We start from the raw sequence: 14317 nt of genomic DNA on the forward strand, positions 1-14317 counted from the left end.
CATAACAGTAGATTTGGATAATTTAGATAGAAAGTTAGATGGTTATTTGAAATTATCTTTCATAATAATAAAGATGGGCAATTTATTTTTTAAAACGTAAAGTGGTGTAATTTAGATGCAATGTTATGAGGTTATTTGGAATTATGTTTCATAATGACAAAATTGTGTAATTTAGATGCAAATTTAGGGGGTTATTTGTGTGGATAATTTATATACAAATTTAGGAGGTTATTTTGAATTATCTTGCATAATGGCAGATGTGGGTAATTTATATGCAAAAATTAGGGGGTTCTTTACGTATTTCCATACTGGCAGTGGTGGTTAATTTTTATTCTAAATTACAATAGATCCAATGGCTATTATCAGTGATGATGATTCGAGTCTACCAAAATAATCTACCAAAATAAATGCTAGATGTTTCTGATTATTCTGACAATTTATAGGATTTATCTTTTTTCCTAGCGCATCTGGTGTAAATTAACGTGGTGCCTCCGTTGGGGCAGTAAGATAAAATAGTTTCTTGAAATATTTCTTTCTTATTATTTACCATATCTTCAGTTCCATCGTCATCCTTTATATGCAACATCAACTTTATGCAGAAGAACCGCAAGGTTTTTGAAGTTGAAGCAAACGTTCTTATCATACGTCTGTATGGAAGTACATACTTGACAGTTATACTGCTGTTCAAATCACTTGCGGTTCAGATCACTGCTGCACACAGAAGAACACTGGGGGTAGAGAAAGAGACATCATCATTTTAGTTCCAGGTACTCCATGCACTTGACTACATTATTTTCAGATATTTTGACTTAAGAAGTAATATTTCATGATTTTTCTCCGTTAGTATTTTGATTGCAACACTTGTCTTGGTGCCCATGCCTCTGCAGTTCCTTACATTGAAACAGAACAGAAAGCTGAAGACGCTGTAGTTCCTCACTTCTTCTGAATCTCTCAATCAATCCCATGCTTATCACCATGAAGGCTGCTGCAACTGGTCAGCTTCTGCTGGTGCTCATGGCTTGCAGCCTGCATGCTGTCACCTGCACCTCCACACCTGAAAATCAAATAGATCGACTGTCTCTTCTTGAATTCAAGAAGGCGATCAGTTTGGATCCACAGCAAGCATTGGCCTCTTGGAATGACAGCAATCATTTCTGCAATTGGGAAGGTGTCAAGTGCAGGATGACGAGCAATCGTGTCACTCATCTCGACCTTGCAAACCGAGGTTTAGTCAGCCAAATATCTCCTTCGCTCGGAAACCTGACATTCCTGAAACACCTGTCCCTAGCAACAAACAGATTCAGTGGACAAATCCCTGCATCCCTTGGCCACTTGCATCGCCTCCAAACCCTCCAATTGAGTAACAACACGTTGCATGGAGTTATCCCAACTTTCCAAAACTGTTCTCGTCTGCAGAAACTAGCGCTCGACAGGAACAATCTCGTTGGAGGATTGCCTGATCTGCCACTTGGACTTCAACTGCTGGAGATTGGATCTAACAATCTCTCTGGAAACATTCCTTCTTCTCTTGGCAATACCACAACATTAGAAGGGCTTGACTTGACGTTCAATAACATTGCCGGAAACATCCCAGATGAGTTTGCCAAGTTGCTGAAGCTACAGTCTCTGCTCGCTAGTAGCAACCATTTGGCAGGAACTTTTCCACTTGCCGTCCTTAATCTTTCAACTCTTGTTTCCTTTTGTATTGCAATAAATCAGTTTAGCGGCGAGGTGCCACCTGGTGTCGGTACCTCTCTTCCCAACCTCCAAATGCTTGCGATAGGCTCCAATTTTTTTCATGGCCACATCCCTTCCTCATTGGTCAATGCGTCGGATTTGAGCTTGATTGACGTCCCAAACAACAATTTCACGGGGGCGGTGCCTAGATACATTGGCAAACTTAGCAAACTCTACTGGTTGAATCTTGGGTATAATAAACTTGAAGCTCGTAACAAGCAAGACTGGGAGTTTGTTTACAGCTTAGGCAACTGTAGTAAGCTGCGATTTTTGGCGGTACAGTCGAATCAGCTACAAGGAAATGTACCAACTTCATTAGGTAACCTTTCTGTTGAACTGCAGGCATTATATCTGGGGCAAAATCAACTATCAGGTGGTTTCCCTTCTGGCATTGCAAACCTTCACAACCTGGTAGAGCTAGGACTAGATTGGAACCAATTTACAGGCCAGGTTCCAGAATGGCTTGGGACTCTAAAAAGTTTACAAGCAATGACTTTAGCTAACAACAGTTTCTCCGGGTTTATTCCATCATCCCTTTCGAACTTGTCTCAGTTATTAGAACTTTCTGTAAAATCCAACAAATTCGAAGGGCATTTACCTGCAAGCATAGGAAATCTTCAGAATCTTGAGCAGTGCAGCTTTTCAAATAATCTTCTTCATGGCGGTGTTCCCAAAGAGATGTTTGGAATTCTATCGATCATCTATATTGATTTATCTGCAAACCACCTTCACGGGCAACTTCCTTATGAAGTAGGCAATGCCAAGGCGCTCGTACATCTGAACATTTCCTCAAACATGCTGTTTGGAGACATTCCAATCACTATAGGTAATTGTGAAAACTTGGAATACATTGGGCTTCAACGTAATAGTTTCGGAGGAAGCATCCCCACTACACTAGGCAACATAAGTAACCTACAAGTTCTGGACTTGTCTCGCAATAATTTGACCGGGTCAATACCAATGTCCCTCAGCAACCTCCAATACCTTGAGCAACTAGATCTGTCATTCAACAACATCAGTGGTGAGGTCCCAGTGAAAGGAATATTCAGTAACAAAACTGCTGTGCAGATTGATGGAAATCCAGGGCTTTGTGGTGGGCCATTGGAATTACACCTACTCGCATGCCATGTCGTGCCTGTTAATTCAAGTAAGCAGAGGCATTCCGTTGTACAAAGAGTGGTCATCCCCTTATCCAGCATTTTGTTACTTGCTATAGTCATAACTGTAATGCTTGTCTGGAGAGGGAAACCAAAGAGAAACCTATTATCTTTGCCCTCATTTGGTAGAAATTTTCCCAAAGTTTCTTACAACGATCTAGCCAGAGCAACATGTGGGCTCTCATCATCCAATTTGATTGGCAAAGGAACATATTCTTCCGTGTATAAAGGAAAACTCTTCCAAGGTAGAACCATGGTTGCTGTCAAAGTTTTTTGCCTAGAGACGAGGGGAGCACAAAAGAGCTTCATTGCAGAATGCAACGCTCTACGAAAGGTGCGGCATAGAAATCTAGTTCCTATAGTCACTGCATGCTCCAGTATTGATTCCAATGGAAATGATTTCAAAGCCTTAGTCTATGAGTTCATGGCACAAGGTGACTTGCATGAGCTACTGTACTCAACTAGATGTGATGGTAACACTTCAACTCAAATCCACATCACAATGGCTCAAAGGTTAAGTATTGCAGTGGATGTCGCAGATGCATTGGAGTACCTTCACCATGGCAACCAAGGAACCATTGTCCATTGTGATCTGAAGCCTAGCAACATTCTTTTGGATGACAATATGACAGCACATGTTGGAGACTTTGGTCTTGCAAGGTTCAAATTTGACTCAGCAGCATCATCGTCCACTCACTCGATCTCGACTTCGGCCGCTATTATGGGAACAATAGGGTATATTGCTCCAGGTAATACAGAGTTTCATACTGCGTAATTGTTTCAAGTATGTTTACCTTTGGAGTACACAATTCTTTTGTGCAATCTGCAGAGTGTGCTGCGGGTGGAGCAGTGTCAAGTGCTGCCGATGTTTACAGCTTCGGGATTGTTCTAACTGATGATATGTTCAATGGCGGGATGAACATTACAAATTTTGTTGAGATGAACATTCCTGACATGATACCGCAGATTATAGATCCTGAACTACTAGAAGAGCAACAAGATTTATCTCAAGAAACTTCATTTGCCATGAAGGAGAAAAGCTTAGAGTGTTTGCTTTCAGTTCTAAACATTGGGCTTCTCTGCACTAAGGCATCCCCAAATGAGCGCATCTGCATGCAGGAAGTGGCTGCAAGGTTGCACGAAATCAAGAAGGCATTTCTAAGAGAAACCTAAGGTAATATAAACAACGTCCTCTATACCTTGATAAGGTATATACTTTAAAAATTGTTCTAGATGTACCTCACTCTTTTTTTCCCTCTTCCAGGTTTTGTCACTTTTACCCTAGTGGCTACTGCTGACACAATAAAGCTTATCTTCTTGCACCATAACGGCAGTTCAAGAAGGAAAAAAAAAACGTCACACTAGCATGCAAGTTCTTGAATTTCTCGTGTTTGATTTCTGAAAAGAAGGGATTTGTTGTACTGTTGCCAGATGTGATTCTGACATTTGGTGAATTTTCTCGTGTTTACTTTCTGAAAAGAAGGGACTTGTACTCTTGCCATAGCAATACCAGTTGTTTTGTGACAGTTTGCACGTTAGAATTGAAACCGTTATGCGATAAAGCTTCTACCCATGGAGTTAAGTTTCATGAATCTATCACCACCTTAATATGAACTGGCTGCCTGAAAAGATCACTCCAGAATTTCTGAGGATTCAGTTCAATCGTTCTGCAATAAGCTGACACAGAATAAACAGCAGGGCAAATTAACATCAAACTTGGCTGACCAGACACACTGAATAAAACAGTAGGGCAACCTAGGGGAGATTCACTCTAGGTTTCATAGTCACAGATGCACACATGCTAATACAGCATTCCAGATGATCACCATATGCTATGCTAAATAAATAGTAGTAACAACCTCATGTTTCACCAAATTAGTGAAACTTGGGATCTGATGACCATATAGGCGAGATTCATTCTTGGTTTTCATGCTTAGAGATGCATATACATGGTTACAGGATTACTTGAGGCATCACTGAATTCATGGTTACCAACCATAAGGGTTACTATTTCACTGCATCATGAAATTGCGGGTACTTGTCAAAAATGATCGGGAAATACCATATCATAGGCTTCCCTCCCACCATAAGAACTGACTTCAGTTAACTGGGGAACATGACATTCGTAGTCAGCATATTTCTCTTGGACCAACAATGTAATCGAGTGTATATCGTCATCAGCCCATGATTACTTCACTATTACCCTTCTCATGGGCCAAAGTGTGTGATCCTTCTATGCATATTAGTTGTATATATAAGCTTTGCAAAATTCTTTGTTCTCCAGAAGTTCAAGCTTTTGAGTGTCTCAAGTAAACCATCACAGCTACCCCTGTCAGAGCAATCGCACAAGCCATCAATCCATAATGAACATGCATTGACTGACTTCCGTGGGATGATGATGCCAGCTCTGGCAATGGCTGTGTTACTTCATTGCTGGAATCTGAGTCGTCAATATGCAACCTCAAGGCCTGAAATTGCAAATTTAATTACAGCAGTTAGGAAATGGAGGTAAACAATGCCAACTAGACTGTTACTGAGCAACCTGGACTGAGACTTTCCAGACTGACTGGTACAGCCTTATAGGCCTGTTCCATGGGTCCATTAGCCTAGGCCAATTTAGCCCAAAGTATTGGTGCAAATAATATTGAATGTCTAAACATACAGGGCATCAGCATTATTCTATATAGAAAATGGATACAACTGAATGATGTTTTCAGGGAAACCAATGAAGTTAGTATTTCTATGCTCCAGCTTTGCATTTCATCATGAGTATATGAATATGTGATCATATGTCATGGCTATGTCATCCACTATTTAGCTGAAGCATAAAAACCAAGCTAAGTGCAACTGTGCGGTGTTTAACTAAGATGGTAAGTGTTCGGTTGGCAACTAAAATTTAGGCAAGATTCCTTGGGCTCCACATGCCATCATAGAGTAAAAAAAGTGTGGCAAGATTCCCTTAGTCATGACAAAGTGTTGCTCCAAATTTCTTAGCCACACTTGCCTAAGGTTAGTTGCGGCAAACTATGGTTACGAACTAAACAGCACCACAGTATGATAAATAATCAAATGGTAGTTTTTTAAGCGAACAAAAGGGGGTCCACATCAGAGAAGTGAAAGACCTTCAATCCAGATGATTTCGCATAAAACACAGCACCAGTAAGATCAGAATTGGTTGTCAACAGCACCTTGTCGCCTTCATCATCTTCATACTGCATAGAGCAACACATGGAATTTTAGCTGGTACAATTGTTCAGTATGCAGGGTATTCTAAATAAGCTAAGCCCACAGATTAATTCAACAGTGCTTGACAACAACAGATACTGAATGCGATACATGATTATTCCATTCCATGAACATAAAAGTGATATCTTGTATTTGAAGGTCAGACACAGAACATCCTATTCTTACCCTGCAATATATAAGTTCTAAAAGTTGGAAACAATGGGATGTCAAATTATTCAAGCTTACCAACAGTTGAATCACCCTCTTCTCATCACCCATGCCTAACCTTTGGATTACAGAAGACATCAGCTCATCTAAACTCTCAGAGCCTGAAATTAAACAAATAAGTTGTTAGCTGAAGCATTCAGCCAGTCAACTCTATGACTAACATCATATTCAGTACCTACCACAAGTAAATCTATGCATACGTCCCTTCTTGTCCTGAAGCTTAAAGACAAATGAATTATCAACAGCAGGAGGATAAATACTACTCCTGCCATCCCTGGCATCTGATGGCATCACCAACGATAATTCACTGTAAAATGCAATAATTCAGGCAAGCATTGCATTTCAGAGGGAAGACAAATAAAAAGAACACAAAAGAAACATTAACTAAACCTGTGACTATCAAAATCCTCATCTGGAGGCTCTAGAGCAAGTGCAGAGTCCCAGAATTTCTGCATTATCGTGTTTGCCACATCATTTGCAGCACCAGGACCTCCTTCAACCTTCAGGGGGAAAAAACATTTCAGATGGACTAAGATTACTAGGATGGATTAAGAGATGGAGGGCATGGGCCATGGAGAGGGAGACCATTGAAATGGCAGCATGGGTAATTTGCAGAACGTCCAAACAAGCAGCAACCCGCCCATCTGTTCATGGAAAAAGGAAAATCAGATACACAATAGAAGTACCAAAGGACCTTAGGCTGGAAGAATCAATTGTTTACCTCCATCAAGAACAGGAATATGCAAGAATTTGCCATCATGCATGATATGTAGTGCATCAAGGATTGTTGTGTCCAATGTAGCACAGTCGGGGTGTGCAGTCATTACCTGGATCAAAATAGTAGCAGACACTGTGTGTCTAGGATGAATACAAAATTCAACAACTTTTGGAATAGAGAATCATAAATCTCAAGAAGAAACCTTTTCTACTAGAGTTAACTCAGGAGAAAGATTTTGCGCCACAACACGCATCAGCACATCCTTTGAGCTGAAATGCACGACCATATATTCATTATTAACTTCAAAAATATCTAAAAAATGGGAAAATTAAAGGGTACAAGGTTGGAATGCTTACGTAAAGATCCCGTGAAGCGAATTTCCAGCAGTAACAATGACTGAATTAACTCGTAACTCACGCATTTTCTGTGTTGCTACGCAAACAGGATCCGAAAGGGAAACAGTTGCTACTCTGCAAGTAAATACAGACATAAGCATTCTTATCTAGATCAACTTTTGCTAAAAAATTACAGAAGAATAGCAAGGAATAAAAGAAAAGTGACAACATACTTTGTGTTCTCTGTGATAATGGTTGACAAAGAAGGTTTAAACATCCGTTCTCGCAGAGTCTCTATGAGATTGTGTGGACCTGCATCCAAAAACATTTAATTAATTCTCTAGGCAAGTGCATAAAGCAATAACTAGTTTAGTACATGTACATCCAACTGGAAAGACACATATGCATTACAACATTCAAGTTCACAACAAAAGAATTGGCTTCAAGTGATTGCAAAGTTAAAACCATTTTTTTTTCTTCAGAAAAACTAAATAGCATAACTTACTGATAAAAATTGGTGTATATGACTAAAATATGCATGTTCCAATGTTCAGTGAATTCTTGTGCATTGGTGAACATCTGGTGATAAAAAAGAAAAAGCAGGGATGAAGCAAGAGCTGACACAACAATATGGATACCTGAGAAGTTGCCACCCAACTGGCGCTCAACCCCTTCTACAGCAGCTGCTAGTGCACTTCCTTGCTCTGCTGCCTTTTCCAGTCTCGATATTGCATCATAGAGGCATTTTGCAATGTCCAGCATCGCAATAACCTCACCATTTTCCACAACTGGAAGGTGTCTAAATTTCCCTATAATAAGAAAAATACCATATTAACTTCAGAGAGAGGAATAACATATCTCAAAGTAAGTTTATTCAAGGAACATGGAAATAATGAGGGTTAGCCTATGCAGCACTAAATCTTATGATGTCATTAGGACGTTAAAGAAATTTGGATGCTGGACCACATTGAAAAATGCTGGCCCTCTTTTTCCTTATAAAACACAGAAGCAACGGAAGTTGTCATTACTTCACCCCACTAGACTAATACAGTTGCTAAGATATAGCGTGATCTGTTAAAGTCAGTCCCAAGTCATTGTAGTAAGCAGGGACCAAATAATAACTTTCTACTATTAACAAAATAAAATGTTCCTTTACCTGTAAAAACAAAATTAAATAAGGCATCTATGTTTTCCATTATTTCTTTTCTTGACTGTGAAATTATATTAACAGTAGTCCGCATATACCTTGGACCATTTTCTGCAGTGCCTCAATAGCAGGTGTGTCCCCCGTGACATATAAAGGGTTCCTTGTCATAATCTTGGAGATGATTGTTTGCTCAACCCGCAGCCCCTCGGCAATGACCCTTGTAGCTATGTCCTATATCCCAGTTCAAAGGAAAAGAATGAAGTATGAGGGTATATTTTGACTAACGGTTCATACTGCTGAGTCAGTGTCAGATTTGTTCAAACCAAATACAGATGAACACATTAATAGCCAACTGCGTTACATTCAATGATTCAAGCAGTGATATCCATGTATACACAGTTTCAGCTCCAGAAGAAATAAGGACATGCATAGTGGCATCAGTTGCAAATTTCAATCATATAGCAATTTAAATTTAAACAAAGAATATAGCATTAGCTAAAGTTGCAATGTTGCAAAGCGTCCAACACTAAAGAAATGCATTCTGTTCAGGCACTTGATTGAGACACAAGCAAGCTTTATGGGAGCGAGTGGAGTACAATCCAAAGCAGCCACTACCACAACTATGACATTTTTACACATAAAGATGATACCTTTTAAGCTCCAAACAACTTATCAACCAATCATAACCTGTTTGGTACAATAGATTCGAAACTGATGTAACTGAAGGAACACGATACCTTGTCGGTGACGATGCCGGAGAGCAGGCCACCGGCGTCGGTGAGCAGCACGGCATCGACCCGCCTCGCCGCCATCCTTCGGCACGCCTCCGAGACCGTGGTCCCCTCCGGGATCGTCAGCGCCTTGGACAGCCGCAGCTTTTTGACCGTCCTCTCCCCTCTGACGAAACCAAACCAACCCAGCACCTTTAGTGACAGCTGAGGCGGAGGAGGAGAATCCGCGAGAGGAGGAAGCTTATGGCGGCCTTACGAGGCGTGGTCGGGGGTGGCTGGCCTGGTGGAGACTTTGCCGTTGCCGTTGGCGGCGGCGGCGCCGGCCGTGGGATCATCGGACCTGCGGGAGGACGCGACCGACGGTGGCCGGCTGCGAGTGCGGCGATTAAGGGGCACAGCGGCGGTGGAGCTCATGACCGCGGCCACGTAGGTGGCGGCGGATTCTCGACCGGGGTAGGGACACGACGGCGGCGGCCGCGAATGTTGGAGGGGAAGGATCGCTGGCTCTTTTGGGCTTCCTTTGCCTGTGGGCCCCCTGTTACTCTTCGGTCCCTGATACATACTGCAAAATTGCAAATGATTTCTTCCAGGCTTTGCAAATTGCAACCGGGTGAACTTGAACATCGTGGTCTATTCGAAATTCTGGAATTGAATTCGCATTCATTTGTTTGTTCCAGATTATACGTCTGTTTTGTCATATGTCGAATTTCTCTAACTTGACTATTTTTTGAGGAAAACATAATAACGTACGCACAGAGAACTTAATGAAATTAATTTGAATTTGAAGGCGTTTTTTGTCTTTTCCTAAAATTCGTCAAAATTATAGAGATTTGGCTAACTGGTCTATATCCTTCATTCCAAACTCTTAAGTCGCTTCATGCTTTACTAGACACATAGTTTTTTTACACATCTAGATATATATTATGTCTATGTACATAATAAAAAACTATGTATCTTGGAAATAAAGAACGATTTCTAATTTGGAGTGAAGGGAGTAGAACTGAGGAATGGGGGAGTTGTCGTTTCGATAGGAGAAAAATGCTCAAATCTACATTGAAAATTTTCTAACATACTAGGAACTATAGTCAATGATTTATGTTTTGGTTAACATGTGTTTATGGCAATAAGAGTTTGTTTCCTCTGTGCCGGACGTTGAAACCCAAATTGTGCAAGACCTAAAGATGCCTAAAGCACTATGGATCATAGCAGCCGTGTTCCTGTTTTTGTTCCCGCTCCCGAAACGAGAATGAGAACTTAGGGTATCATTTTATAACGTGGGAACGGGAACATTCATGTTTCCGGGACATGTTCCCATTCCCCGGCTGCTAAGCTATGGATTCAGCAAGCTATGCTACGTATAAAAAGCTCGAGCTTTGCAAAGTATAGAAATGTTGTCCTCCGTTACATAACTTACCCCCGAAAAACAACTAAAAAATGGTTGTTGGTGATGACAATTCACAAAAAGGACTAGTTCGGAATAACCTCATAACAGGTGGGGTTTGGCGAAATGTCCTACAGTGTGTGTGCGTTCTCGTTCTTTCAACGCTCTGACTGCGACTGCGCCCGCACCGTCCGTCGGGCAGGTGGAGTGACGCCGCTGGCAGGTGGGCCAGGTTCTCCATGCGTGTGGGACCTCGGACTGGCTGCAGGTGCCTGGTCGCTCGTGCGCTGGCCGTTCCCGGATTCGATCGAATCTCGGCCTCGGTGTACGAAAACAGGCTGAATTCGCGACCAGAGCCTCGACATTCACGTGCGCGTGCCATCGTTCTAGTAGGATGCAACTCATGATGACAGGCTAAAAAAGGCCGCCGACGAGTGCAGCCCGCCTGTAGCTGCTCCCACATTGGGCCTCCTCACTTGGGCCCAACATGAACTCCGACCTAAACGAGGCCCATAAAAAAAAGGTCCAGGGCCTTCACGCGACCTCCACTATCCTCTGTCCTTCTACAACAGAGACAAGGCTTTCTCAAAAAAAAAAAAAAAAAGACAAGGTTTGCTCAAAAAAAAAAAAAAAAAAGAGACAAGGCCTTGGAACACTCCCCGTGGATGAAAAAGCTGGATCAGCATCCCAGGCATGGTAAAAAAAGTTGAATGCGCTTCATACGGTCTTACCCCACGAACTAATTTGCTCTGTAGTTGTACTGTCGAGGGGACAAACACTAGTGCCTGGATCACGAATTACCTTGGCGAGTAAAAACCGCCAATGAAAATACCAAAAGCATAAAGAAAATAATCCTTGGCAGCCAACTGCTAAGAATAGAGCTTTTGTGAACCACGTTAACATGATTTAGTGCGAAGAATTGAGTGTTAAGATTTCCGTCTATGTTAATAATTACTATAGGCCAGCCTTTTTCCCTGGAAGGCCCTTTCCATTAACAGATGTGACACCCATTTATGCTCATCTCTGTTAACAGAGACCACTAGAATGGAGTATTAACATAGACCACTAGAATGGAGTGTTAATCTAGTGGTCTGTCTCCTAAAATCCTTTTTTTATAGTGTCTTCTTCTATCTTACTTTCTGTTTTCTTTCTTCTTTTTTTTGGGAAGAAATTACTACCAACCCGGCGGGTTTGCAGGATTCTATAAAGAAACGAATCGCATGTTACAAAAAAAAACCTACTGAAACAAGTTCTTATGTTCTGGCAGTCTTGCTACCACACAATAATATTACAACAAGGACAACACAAAAGGAGCACAACTCATGTGACAATACAATCAGTGGTTCTTCCAATCTTCAACGACACCTATCGGTTTCTGAAACAACTGAAGCATGAGCAACCCTGCAAGGAAGCGGCAGAACAGTGAATTCAACAAGGTCCTATAATGTTTCTTTCAACATATGGTAGTGTTTCATACAACATAGTTAAATTCTAGAAAGTTTCTTCTAAAAGCAGTTGTGAAATACAATGTAGTGTGTGGTTACTGGAAATAAACAACAAAAAAACATGGATAGTAAATACTAGTATAGCTACTATAGCACTGACTTTATGAGCCGTACTATTTCAGCAAATGAACAGTGTTTCTCTCTCACAACAAATCAGCGAACAGTACTTTCAGCTATGACTTTTGAGAAGGCCTAGCAAAAGGTAACAATGCTATCAGTATACTTAACTCTGCTCTGTTTCTGCTTAGAACATGTAGTCTGTGCCATGTAGAGAATTTTCAACTATTGTTGAAGTAATCATGAGGCAATGAAAGATAAAACCAGTAATGGTGCGTCAAGCAGTTGAATTAAGTGATTCTGCTACTTGGTGCTAATGATGGTCAGTGCCCTGAAATCGATTGGCACCCATTTTCTGGTTTTAGAAGGACATCAAAAGGCATGAAAAAAAATCAAAACTATAAGAAGCACATGCAAATAAATGCTTTAACCTGAATATTAGATCAAGAAATAGTTTAAGTCAGAAGTGGACTCACTGAGGATTCGTTTTTGCGGCCTTGATTGGAGCGGTCATAACCTGTAATTTGGAGAGGCCGTCCAACATAATAACCGACAGGACCATCACCCGGCCGTTTTTCCTCCCTCAATTTGTTCAATATGTCGGTGTAACCTTCACCAGTGGAGGGATTATGAGCCCACTCTCCAAACTTGGGCAAGGCTGATCCTCTCTCAGGCTGGAGTATGTGCAAGAAAATAACAGTACATCTCTTCAGAAATTATACAGATAAGACAATTTCAAATGCAGTTTCAACTTAATTGCTTCAGTTTCCTTCACACTCAAGAATCAATATATCATAAGCACATTAGGAATTATGCTTTACTTAAAAGACATTAAGATTATACCCTTCATCTCCGCGGCAACTTGATCTCATTTTGGACCGTCCAGGTGTGGTTGGCGCAGTTCCATGGTTTTCTTCGGATGAACCCCTGCGTTCCCATGAAGGAGATTTACCCTTACGAGCATTTCCAAATTTAGGAACTCCTTGATGCTGGTACAGCAGAATAAATAAATCCGCATCAGACACTGGTTGGCAAATTGATCTAACACCTAGTACCATATTAGGTGAAGTCTACACTGGCATAGTTCCATACGAGAATCTATTGATCCATCAAGGCTGCAGGGAGCCACTGACAATACTAAATATAGATTCAGACAAGCGGAGAACAAACAATTACTAGTTTTTCAGCACGTCATGGTTAAACATACTAGTAACATGCAGCCATCATTGAGATTGGGAAAATCCCAAACACATAGGTAAACAGAGCAATAGACTCTACCACATCCCACATCTCCCACATCAGTATGGAGGTCACAAGATCAAAGTTGATGCTACCACAGTCGGGTGCTAGCTGACGAAACATCATCAAAAGATAAAAAATAAACATACATAAAAGTTCTTAGCGATAAATCAACATCATTGACTGGGCTATGAGCCTATGACACCAAACATTTTAATGGCACACGTTCAGCAGCTACCACAGTCCAGAGCTAGTTGACGAAACATCATCAGCCTAATCTAACCATAATACAATTCCCGACAGCTATGGTGTGCCTAACAATGCATATGGTATACGGTTGTGTTTCGGACGGTGGAAAACCAAAACAATCAAACTACCTGCATCAGCCAATCTGCTTCCTGTTCTCAGCATATTCATCGTGCCTATGTCTGTCCAGAGCAGCACATGTGGTGCGGAATGTGGATTGGCAGGAGCTGTAGGCAACAGTAAACTGCTGCTGCAAGGCCTGCTGACCCTGCCTGATTCTGCACCGTAAATCGCGTTGGAATATAATTGCTGATATGATGATGTTCTACAGTATATTCTAAGTTGAAAGTTCTTTTAAGGCCAGAATTGAAGAATGTGTGTGTGGCCAAGGCCAATTGGAACACCAGAGTCTAGGATCATCAACATCAAGAATTTTAAGGACTTATATGCATGTTTATTTTTTATCACAATCGATGCTCACTCTATCCACGAGATGGATCCAGTCGATGCTGCCACCATTGACTGGGTTATGACAAAGTATTAGGCTTATTGTATAGCTAGCGTATTGTATACACTGTATTGTATACTCTCAGGAGTAACTACTCCCTCTA

At 41.2% G+C, this 14317-nt stretch overlaps 2 protein-coding genes across 2 annotated transcripts; one reads left to right on the top strand and one right to left on the bottom strand.

Annotated features, from left to right (window-relative positions):
• The first annotated feature begins 460 nt into the window (after positions 1 to 460).
• On the top strand, positions 461 to 4393 carry LOC136481602 (putative receptor-like protein kinase At3g47110). Its single transcript, XM_066478941.1, has 5 exons — positions 461 to 502; positions 600 to 767; positions 888 to 3643; positions 3724 to 4068; positions 4159 to 4393. The coding sequence occupies exons 3-4, from the start codon at positions 964 to 966 to the stop codon at positions 4065 to 4067; spliced, it is 3024 nt and encodes a 1007-aa protein (XP_066335038.1). The 5' UTR covers positions 461 to 502; positions 600 to 767; positions 888 to 963; the 3' UTR covers position 4068; positions 4159 to 4393.
• A 320-nt stretch (positions 4394 to 4713) lies between these two features.
• Positions 4714 to 9822, bottom strand: LOC136481603 (CBS domain-containing protein CBSCBSPB3-like). The gene is made up of 14 exons (XM_066478942.1): positions 9535 to 9822; positions 9285 to 9444; positions 8646 to 8778; positions 8039 to 8209; positions 7634 to 7712; positions 7422 to 7535; positions 7268 to 7334; positions 7069 to 7174; positions 6933 to 6991; positions 6738 to 6847; positions 6527 to 6654; positions 6366 to 6448; positions 6017 to 6106; positions 4714 to 5362 (listed from the first exon to the last, which is right to left on the bottom strand). Exons 1-14 carry the CDS (start codon positions 9690 to 9692, stop codon positions 5183 to 5185), a joined length of 1638 nt encoding a protein of 545 aa, XP_066335039.1. The 5' UTR covers positions 9693 to 9822; the 3' UTR covers positions 4714 to 5182.
• Positions 9823 to 14317: the final 4495 nt, after the last annotated feature.

The sequence above is a fragment of the Miscanthus floridulus genome, chromosome 9, assembly GCF_019320115.1.
Source record: "Miscanthus floridulus cultivar M001 chromosome 9, ASM1932011v1, whole genome shotgun sequence".
NCBI lineage: Eukaryota > Viridiplantae > Streptophyta > Magnoliopsida > Poales > Poaceae > Miscanthus > Miscanthus floridulus.

Bases quoted from the DNA above. Each gene is read 5' to 3' on its own strand.
- LOC136481602 (XM_066478941.1), top strand. From the start codon at position 964: ATGCTTATCACCATGAAGGCTGCTGCAACTGGTCAGCTTCTGCTGGTG. The intron at 3,644-3,723 runs GTAATACAGAGT...TGCAATCTGCAG, and splicing joins AATAGGGTATATTGCTCCAG to AGTGTGCTGCGGGTGGAGCA.
- LOC136481603 (XM_066478942.1), bottom strand. From the start codon at position 9,692: ATGAGCTCCACCGCCGCTGTGCCCCTTAATCGCCGCACTCGCAGCCGG. The intron at 8,779-9,284 runs GTATCGTGTTCC...ACTGGGATATAG, and splicing joins CCGGCATCGTCACCGACAAG to GACATAGCTACAAGGGTCAT. The intron at 7,175-7,267 runs GTTTCTTCTTGA...ATTTTGATCCAG, and splicing joins AGTTAACTCTAGTAGAAAAG to GTAATGACTGCACACCCCGA.